Source organism: Aptenodytes forsteri, unplaced genomic scaffold (assembly GCF_000699145.1).
Source record: "Aptenodytes forsteri isolate BGI_AS27 unplaced genomic scaffold, ASM69914v1 Scaffold257, whole genome shotgun sequence".
NCBI classification, from domain to species: Eukaryota; Metazoa; Chordata; class Aves; order Sphenisciformes; family Spheniscidae; genus Aptenodytes; species Aptenodytes forsteri.
In genome coordinates this window covers 328,655-337,843 of record NW_008795194.1, presented here as the reverse complement: position 1 = coordinate 337,843, position 9,189 = coordinate 328,655, and the positions used below count along the sequence as shown (strand labels likewise).

The 9,189-nt window shown below is 44.5% G+C and overlaps 3 protein-coding genes across 5 annotated transcripts in view; 2 read left to right on the top strand and 1 right to left on the bottom strand.

The window, feature by feature from the left end:
• PHOSPHO2 (phosphatase, orphan 2) overlaps positions 1 to 8,693 on the bottom strand; it is an 11,150-nt gene extending 2,457 nt beyond the window's left edge. For 2 of the 3 annotated variants that reach the window (XR_002086174.1, XM_009278560.2), the window contains exons 1-2: positions 8,594 to 8,693; positions 246 to 373 (exon numbers count right to left, since the gene is read on the bottom strand). Coding sequence is in view for 2 of the 3 variants with exons in the window: in XM_009278560.2 (XP_009276835.2) it covers positions 246 to 336 (91 nt within the window). In the remaining variant the exon portion in view is untranslated. Of the gene's footprint in view, positions 1 to 245; positions 374 to 1,842; positions 1,891 to 8,593 lie in introns of those variants that run through there. The other variant, XM_019471901.1, reaches the window with a different exon arrangement.
• On the top strand, positions 1,300 to 6,726 carry LOC103898393 (coiled-coil domain-containing protein 173). The gene is made up of 8 exons (XM_019471900.1): positions 1,300 to 1,416; positions 1,705 to 1,878; positions 1,973 to 2,166; positions 3,135 to 3,291; positions 4,281 to 4,420; positions 5,256 to 5,448; positions 5,774 to 5,938; positions 6,430 to 6,726. The coding sequence occupies exons 1-8, from the start codon at positions 1,366 to 1,368 to the stop codon at positions 6,649 to 6,651; spliced, it is 1,296 nt and encodes a 431-aa protein (XP_019327445.1). The 5' UTR covers positions 1,300 to 1,365; the 3' UTR covers positions 6,652 to 6,726.
• A 419-nt stretch (positions 8,694 to 9,112) lies between the features above and the next one.
• LOC103898392 (coiled-coil domain-containing protein 173-like) overlaps positions 9,113 to 9,189 on the top strand; it is a 9,044-nt gene continuing 8,967 nt past the window's right edge. Inside the window, exon 1 of the mRNA XM_019471889.1 lies at positions 9,113 to 9,155. The gene's annotated coding sequence lies outside the window, so the exon portion shown is untranslated. The remainder of the gene's footprint in view (positions 9,156 to 9,189) is intronic.

The following is a 9,189-nucleotide window of genomic DNA, read 5'->3' as shown; positions in this document are numbered from 1 at the left end:
CCGGGCTCCCCCGCGGGAGGCGGCAGCAGCAGCTGGCCCGTGAGTGGGGCTCCCCCTGTGGGCACCGGGACCCGGGGGGAGGGCGGTGCCGAGCCCGTAGCTGCACCGGCTGCACACGGCTCTGGGAGGCTGTAGGGGTGTTCCCTGTCCCCGTGTCCAGAGTGACTCTCCCCAAACCTTTCCCTGCTCTCCCAGCTGCAGACAACGAGACAGGCTGTTTCTAGAATTACCTAGAAAGAACTAACCTGAAACCAGTGGAGGTACGGTATCATCCCACAGCTGGACGTTAGAGAAGAACTGGGTGCCTGGCAGTTCCCTATCCATAGGGAGCAGCATGTCAGTGTACGTTTACTTTTGGCAAGGATACCTTCACCTTGGACAGAGGGAGAAGATCAGGTCTGGTCCCCACCATAAGACAAACAGATTAGCAACTACATCTGAAAAACAGACTTCGACATAAGAATCACTGTAAGAGAAAGCCTCCGTACGTTTTAGACACGGCATGTCAGTCTGCTGCAAATCAGATGAACAAGGAGAATTTCTAACAGGACACCCCTCCGTACAGAGTGTGCCGTTTCCTTCGAAAATACTGGTGACATGCCTTGTTGTGAAGGGCATTTCTCAAAACCTAGTGATCACCTAGAAAAGCTGTATTTATGCATGCACATGTGTATGCAAGCCTAATACAAGAAAGAAATGCTAATCTTTCCAACAAATCAAGAAACTGTTCTACAAGCCAGATCTATTTTAGTAAATATGATGAGTGCGCAGGACAAGGGTGGTAAGTCACAGCCCGTGCCCGAACTGCTGCCTCATCCAGCCAGAAAAATGGCTTCACCAATATTCCCCCTTTCCTTTTGAGAATGCTTCCTGGTCCCTGCCATTCTCAGAATCATGCCCAAGTTCTGCCTGGAAAGTGTTAGTTACCACAAGCCAAACCTGTACATACACACAAACAGGCAAGGGGACATACAAACAGTTAAGTCATTCAGCCACAGCCCAAGTACATACACTGGCCATAGTTAGACTACAGACACCCTGTCTTAGCTGTGGAGTACTGGGATGGGGAGAATACCTGTTAGGAAAACTTAGTGTTGTTACTATGCAGGAACTCAAATCCTGATACAGGTTTGAATATAGGATTTTCTGATATCAAGTAACCTCAGTATCGTTTCTTCCCTCTGCACAGCGTCACATCATTTGGAAGAAAATAATGTTCTAGATGGGTATTTTCTTCCAAATGAAGTAGATCTTCATGAGGTAATAGTATTGCCAAAAGCAGAATGGGAAAGGATTCAGGACAATCTTGGCAGCAAAACTAGAGAAGCAGCACATATCCTCACTGAGAAGAAAGAACGGGAAGAAATGCACTTACGCTCCAAAGCAGCTGTAAAAAACTGGCCCAATACCATCATGGTAAGTACAAGACACATTTGTAAACAAAGGGATTCATTTTCATAAAACCACTCATGGTAACATTTCTAGCTGTACTCCCTTTGTTTAACATTTGCTTTAAATAGGTATTTTAACTAAACTCCATTTAAATACATTTAACATCTAACATCAACAGTTAGATTTTTTAATTAAAGGTAAAATGCAAACTTAAAAAAAAACCCAATCATTGAGTACATCACCTTCAGAACGGTTTATACGTTTTTAATCCATGTGCTTTAAATTTGATTTCTAATTTTATCTGCACTGTAGGGCCTGGCACAACGGAAACTTAAAGCCAAACAATTACGTGAAGAAAAGGAAGAGGAAGAAAGAAAGTTACTTGATTTGGAAGAAGAGCAGTTCCAAGCAGCAAAACGGAAGGAGGCTATTGATCATGCAAAAACCTACCTATACTATCAGAATGAAAGAGTGAAAGGGTTGCATGTTTGTTGATAACTTATAATTTTTAAATTCAAATTGTACTGAATTTCTTCAAACACTTCTGAACACGCAAATTACTTTAAATGTTCTCTTGCAGAGTGCACTTCTACTTGCTGAGGTCCTAAAAGAAAGGGATGCTCAAGTTGAATTTAAAAAGTTAAAGGCAGATGTTAACAAAAAGAAGGATGAAGAAAAGGAACATGAATGTAAAGAAGCTATTCTCAGAGAGCAAGAAAAGGCACATCAGCGTTATATGAATCAACAGGCACTACGCAGAGATCAGCTGGAACAGTAAGTAATAATTAATCAAAAGTAACCCTACTTTATTATTTACTTAAACTCTCTTCTCACAAATACATTCTATAAGGTTTTTACAGAAACGTACTAATAATTTGATTTACAAACGTGACACTTTAAAAGAAAAATCCAGAGCGCCACAAAAGACCTTGTACAAAAGGGAAAAGCTGCGATATGCAGTGTCTTTTATTTGCCAACAGTCTGCATGTAAAATCGCCTCTGGCAGGCATCAATAGGTTTTAGTGAAATCGATATTCAAAAGGTGTTACTGAAAGTGTATTTTAACTCAGTTTTGGTCCCAGAAAAGGAAAAGGTTAAACCAGATTTTTCATTTGCCCATAACTAGATTCCAGAGAACGCATCAAGTGAACGCATCAAGAGAACGCATCACTGCCACCTCCATTCTTTCTCTCAGCTCTTATAGAAACCTTAGGGAGGGGTCCCCAGTGGTATTTATAGGACTGGCCCTGGTGGTCTGATAGAAGGAATCAAATTCCCTGAGGCAGAGGAAGAGCTCAAAGTCTGGTCTCACATATTCCAGGTCCAACACATAAATCCTTGCAGAACTTAGTATAGAATACTACCAGTTCAAGCTGTTGTCTGCATGCCCAGAAGGAGAAGCATAGATACGGTGGGACTTACTGGGGAAATCTTGTTCACTGAGGATGCTGCAGAGATAGGCCAGAACATTATGAATGCAGTGGTGCTAACGGATCACCCAGATAAAACTTGTTACCACTAGACTGCAATCTGTGAGCATACCATAGCTAATTTCTGGTCAGAGGATTGAGGGCTACCATTACAAACAATTATGCTATTTTTCACCTCTGATATTCTACCCACCTTCAATTCAAAGTACCACATCCTTCAGTGCAAGATACCTATGGTTATGCAGAATCCCTATCTGTTCATTACTTCATGTGATCCCTAGCCCATTTATTCAACTCCTTTTCCTGATTCAGAATAAAGGAGCACAAGCATCAGGCAGATCTGGCCAAGCTAGAAGACAAAAGAGACGGGGAACAAATACAGAGATTGAACCAATTGTACCAACTGGAAATTCAGAGAGGAAAAGAAAAGGAACAGGAGGAAAAAGTTGAACGCCAGAGGCTGTATCATGTAAGTAACAGGAAAGCAGAGAGTTCAAAATGCTTGTTTCACCGTGGCTGCCTGGAGTGAAACAATAGCATTCATATATCTAAATGGGCCTACTGGCAACAGGAGGTTTGCTGACAGCTTCAGGAGCGTTGGATCATATGCCTACCCTGCCAGTTGCAGGCCATGTCTTTCCTCTGTGCTTTTGAGAAAGGCCTCTTGGAGGCAGGTCCCTTCTCACCTGATGTTTTGACTGCTGTATGATTAAGAAGTCTGCTGTAGACATCAAGGAATAGTCTCCTTGACTTGAGAACTGGATTTAAGTTCCACGTACCTGCTGGTTTAAGCCCAGTTTTCTTTGTTAGGAAGAGGGAATAGCCCAAGTCTGAACATAACAGTATCTTTTTAACTTGCCTTTCCCTTTATGATTGGAGCGATTTAGAAATTTAGTCAAGACAAGCTGCCTTCTCTCTTCACATTTAAAGGCATCTTGCTAAACTAGAAATGCCTCAGAACAGTTCTGACCAGCATACAAAAGACAGCTGTTTTTTTACATAAAATTATAGAAAACTCTTCTTCAGCTATGATTTGGATTAAGCTCTCAGACTGGGATAGTTTTGGATGAGATGGGCTAGGAGCAGCACGGTCTGTGTACATGTTGGTGGGGGTTACACAGTCCCGTTCCTCTCAATGTCGCCCTCTCCCACGTGTGTGAATGGGAACAAGGGATAATGCTCACTGTATTGCATAGCAATTTCTTTGTGTAATGGGCTGGAGAGGCAGCTGTTCGATGCTCAATTCCCCTTCTCCTTCCTCATATCTACTATCTCCTCTTCATGCATGTTTGAACAGGGAGGCAGAAGTAAGTGGAAGTACTGAGAATCCCTTTCCTCTCTTCTCTCTTTGAAAGAAACACGAAGAGAGAGAATAGGGAGTGATTCTTTTAAGTTGCTACCCCAGGCCCAGATTTTCTAAACTTGATCGGTTATATCAGGACCCTTTTGCCCATGCAGGAGCATGTAACTGACCAGAAAATGATCAAAGCAGTAGAGGAACAAAAACAAATGGAAGAAGATGATCGGATTAAAGCTCATTTTAAAGCAAAGGAAACTATTGCCAAGCTGATAAAAGAGAAAGAAGCTGAAATGCGTAGGTAGGTACAAAGCTAGAGTATAAATTGTAAATAAACTAAAAATTATACTGTAGTCATTCAAATCTTTCAGACTGATGGTGTAACACAAACCACAGTTGTTCTAAAAATTAAATTCTACTGATAGGGAGAGTAGGGAATTCAGGAGAAAAAGGAAATTCTTTCACAGGTTACTTAGTAGTAGGTGTGTGTGGGAGCGATCTCTCGGCCCTTCAAAGTACAAAGACTTATGGAAGTGCAAAGCTCTACACCAGTGTGTTGGGAACAGTGATTTTCCATATGTCCTGCCAAGCCTCCACCTCCTCCACTATTTAAGACAATTAAAATCCTTGACGAAAGTATTTTTGTGCATAAGCTATATTTGCCTGAGTCAGATCAAGAAAAATAATTTGACTTCTTAACTAGGCACCTAAATTAATTACATTGGGTTGTTATTATTAAGGGAAGATGGTTTACCAATTTAACAGTGAGGGTACAGCATGAAGATACCATTGAGCCAATGTAAGAGTTCCCTTCTCTTCCTACTTCTGGCCAGTCCTCCCAACATTTCTCTCCTGATGCTAGGCAGACTCCTCCCCGAGTGATCCAGCTCATTATTGCAACAGAAAGCTAGTGTTACAAGAATACAGGGAACATTTATTTGCTAAATCAGATAATTTAAAAAAAAAAACAAAACAGGAGGTACACAAGAAGATCAAGGAGTTGGATGGGTGGCCTGGCCTGTGTGGCAAGAGGAGAGAAGACTAGAAGCAGGACTGCTGAGTTTGGTAGCAGTAATGCTTCAGGTAGACCCAGGTGTGTACCCCAGCATGTTACGATAGCTCATGTTCTTCTGCAGACTAACACAGGAACATCAGGACAAAATTGTTAGCCAATTAGCTGTACAAATGAATGAGGCATTAAAGAGGGAAGATGATCGTCTTGCTAGAGACATTGCAAAAAAAGAAGCTGAACAAGAAAAAAAATGCAAAGAGAAAGAAGCAGAAGAAAAGGCAGCCATTGAATCTATTGCTGAACATAGAGCGACTGTGGTAAGAAACCTAGCCTGTTCTTATTCCTGCTTACTCCAACTGAGGAGCCTGGCTGAGATCACAGCTGGTGGCTCTGGTGCCATGCTTCAGCATGCTTCATCAGGTCCGCTGACACCCTTCCTGGGGTCTTCTCTCCCTCTCCCACTTCTGTGTTGCACGCATATCTGCCAGGGCTGCTGAAAACCCTGGGCTTGGACACTGGCCAGCCACAATGACCGTGCTTATCAGAACACAGATACAGGGCTGCTTTTGCCAAAAGATATGAGTTCCAGCTTAGCAGGCTAGCTCCTTGGTTAACTTTAATTATGTATTTTGTAAAACACAGATGAAGATGAAAGAGGAAAAGGAGAGAGAGGAAAAAGCAGAGGGTAAAAAAGAACTTCATGCGTTAATGGAAAAGAACCGCATCTACCTAGAAATGGAAAAAGCCAAGAAACAAAGACAACGTGACGCAAACATGGAAGTACAGAAAATTCAGATCCAGCAAATGGTAAATAGAAGAGCTGTACCCTGTCAGCCCCCTCAGAAAGAAGCATGCATCTAAACCAACAGCACTAGCTCCTGCCTGAGAGGAAGAGAGAGGGTGCTTGCTGTGTTTTGTTTGGGATTTTTTGTTTGTTGGTTTTTTTTTTTAAATCATGTATGCTCTGCATATGCTGGTGTTGGGGACCAGCCTCCTCTCAGAGCAGTGGCGCAAGTCAAGGCTGGTTTGCAATGACAGATCACATCCTGTCCTGTGCCCTCTTCTATCTTCTGGGCAGGTCACCAAAGAGCAGCAGCTGATGCTGATGTTCACTCAGCTACTTATGTTCCCTTTTTGTGGGGGGTACGGCAGGGGAGAGAAGTGGGGAGGGATGACATTTGCAAAGTAGCAACTAACATCACTGCAGATCTTCTGTAAGCTTTTAGCCTCTCAAGTTCTAAGGGACAGTTATGTTGTGAAAGAAATACTAAGCTTTGTTATTCCCTTTTCTTCATCAGGCTGAAAAGCAGGCAAAAAAACAGCAGGAAAAGCAAGCAGATTTGGACTACGATGCTCAGAGAGAGGTTATTGCACTTTGTAAGGAGCGTGAATTTCAGAGCTATGCAAAGCAAGTAATTGAATTGGAGTCCAAGACTACACATCATCTTTATCCTCTTCTCAAAGCATCCAAAGATGGAAGAGGACTTGGACACAGGCCATTTTCCAAAGAGAAGGAATAAATGCTAGTATTCAAGCACAGGATGGTGCTGGGACCCAGTTACCTTGTTGTAGCTGTACTACTGCTCAAGAAGTTAAAAACATGAAGTAATATTGAGACTATCCAGCAAGGAAAGGCAGAAGCAGTTTTCATGTGGTGAAAAAAATATCTTTTTGAACCTTATGGGCAGAGTTCAACTGTAAATGATCTACATTGAATATATGCTATGAATCTGGAAGTCCACTTGAAAAAAAAAAATTTCCAGAGAACTGGTTATATTCTCAAAAATCCCCAGCTTGTATTTCATGAAAGTTAGTTTATTAAACTTGAGACAGAAATGCATGATATATAATTGACCATCAATGTAACCCATTCCAGCCAAAAGCTGACTATTACTGTTATATTTTTACTATTCATTATTCTAAAAATTCACTGTCCCAGGTTTTTCAGGCCTAGGATACAAATTCCCAGTGCAAAACGTCACATTTTTCACTAGCCCACTTCCAGTTAAGTATTCCCCATAATAGAAAAAAACAAAACAACTTTACAGAATCTACAGGGGAAGAAAAAACAACCTAATACATGTGAAAGAATACTTATGGTACTGCATTTTTTATAGCATTTTGCAAATACCTCTGTAAAACAAATGTCACGCTATAAATTAGTTATATGAAAATACAAATGTGATTTGATCACAGCCCTTAAAAGGTCACCTAGGAGGCAAATAGGTCCCAATATAGCTGTAAATAGCTACTACAAAAAGAGTGTGGCAACAAGAACAACGTAGTTGGACTGTTCTTTCAAAAAGACTAACAATGATTCAATCTGCGATAAATAGATCTGGATCTAAAACTGTTTCTCAGATTCCTCAGCTGACTCACTCTCCAATACCAGCATCACACATACCTCTCACTCCTTAAGCTTAGTTTCTTTGCTGAAATTTTACCATCATGTTCCTGCCTTGGACGAAGTTAGGGTTTCCTATAATGACTTCCTCCACGAGTATCCTGGGGTCTACACAGGGTATTCCCCTATTCTGGGGTCCACTGAAAACAAAGTCCAAGAAATTTGAAGCTTTGCTTTGTTGCACACAACCTTCTGTTCCAGCCCCCCAGGTGCCAGTCTCTGTTGGCCAAACTAGAAAATGATGCAAGTTCTAAAAAAAAAAAATTAGGTGAGTTTTATACAAAGGATGCTTGACAATATTTCAGTTTGGAAAATGGGTCTTTTGTGTGCCTTCAAGTTTCTAAGCCTGGCTTCCGATAGCAACAGGCTTTGAAGAAAGCACAGGATTTTGAGCAAGATGGGAGGCTACCCTGGAGGCGAGGTCCCTCCTGCAAGCTCAGGGCCAAACAGAACTGGTTTTACCTCCCTTACAGTGTAAAATGGCTGGATGCAAGATGGATGTACTCCTTCACGAGTGCAGCAGTCACCTCCTCGAGGAGTCTCTTCCCGGCAGGGCAAGGGAGGGGAGGGGAAAGACGGACCTCCTCCCTCATCCAGTTCCCAGCACCGCCAAGGGCCTTCCTACGGGAAAACAGTGCCCAGGGGCCACCTTTTAAGGTCAGGTAATGGATAAAGGCGAGTTTCCAACAACCCCAGCTACAGGCAGGCATAGTGGGAGAGCTGCCATTGAACCTATTGCTGAACACAGAGCCACTGTAGTAAGAAATCTAGCCTGTTCTTGTTCCTCTCTCTGTCATATGCTTGTACTTCTGAATACCGTTTTGAAACACCATAGATTCTAGCACAGTCGTCTTGAGTGAGATGCACATGCAAGTTTTCAGCAGCTGTCTCTCATATTTACCAACACGAGGTTACATGTGAGACGCAGCAGCCCACAGAGCCAGGCCGAGCCAAAACACCACACCACCGGCCGCGCAGAGCAGAGGCAAACAGCGGGAAGAAAAGCCGCCGAGGTCGGAGCAGAAAGACAGAGGCAGAGGGGCGTTCCAGCCTCTTACCGGGTACAGGCTCGCTACAGGGAAACGGATATTTCACGAACCGGCGGCGGCGGAGGGCGGCTCCCGCACGCGTGCGGCCGGGCTGGGCCGGGGCCTCCGCGGTGACCGCAGCTGCTTGAGCCTGCTCTGCCGCCCGATTCGGACCGAGCCAGGGAAGGGAGGGGAGCGGCTCAACCGCTCGGCCGGGCCGAGCTTCCCTGCCTGAAAGAGCGGGCGGCGCCCGCCGGCAGCTCCTCGGGGCGGGGCGGGGCCGGGGGGGGGGCCGGGGCGGGGGGCTATAACAGCCGCGGCACACTGTCCACCACTCCCTCCTCATCCCCTGCTGCTGGTTAGGGCGCCAGGTAACGCCATTCTCCCTCTCAGGGCCGGTAGCGGGTGGGGCGGCTCGGGGCCGGGGCGCTCCCCCGCGGACAGTGCTCGCCGCTGCTGCGCTGAGAGGGGGGAGGGCGGCGGCCGCCTTTGCTCCCTCTCTGGGTTTTTTTTCACCGTCCACCGTCGGTAAGGATCCGTTCTGGGCAGAGCTGGAGCACAGCCGTTACTTGGACCGCCGGGCCGTGGCCCAGGGCAGCTGGCGGCGGTGAGTCCGGCGGGGGTCG

Coding starts and splice junctions, on each gene's coding strand:
- LOC103898393 (XM_019471900.1), top strand. CDS start 1,366: ATGCACTTACGCTCCAAAGCAGCTGTAAAAAACTGGCCCAATACCATC. Junction 4,421..5,255: donor AAAGAAGCTGAAATGCGTAG/GTAGGTACAAAG, acceptor GTTCTTCTGCAG/ACTAACACAGGAACATCAGG. Junction 5,449..5,773: donor CTGAACATAGAGCGACTGTG/GTAAGAAACCTA, acceptor TGTAAAACACAG/ATGAAGATGAAAGAGGAAAA.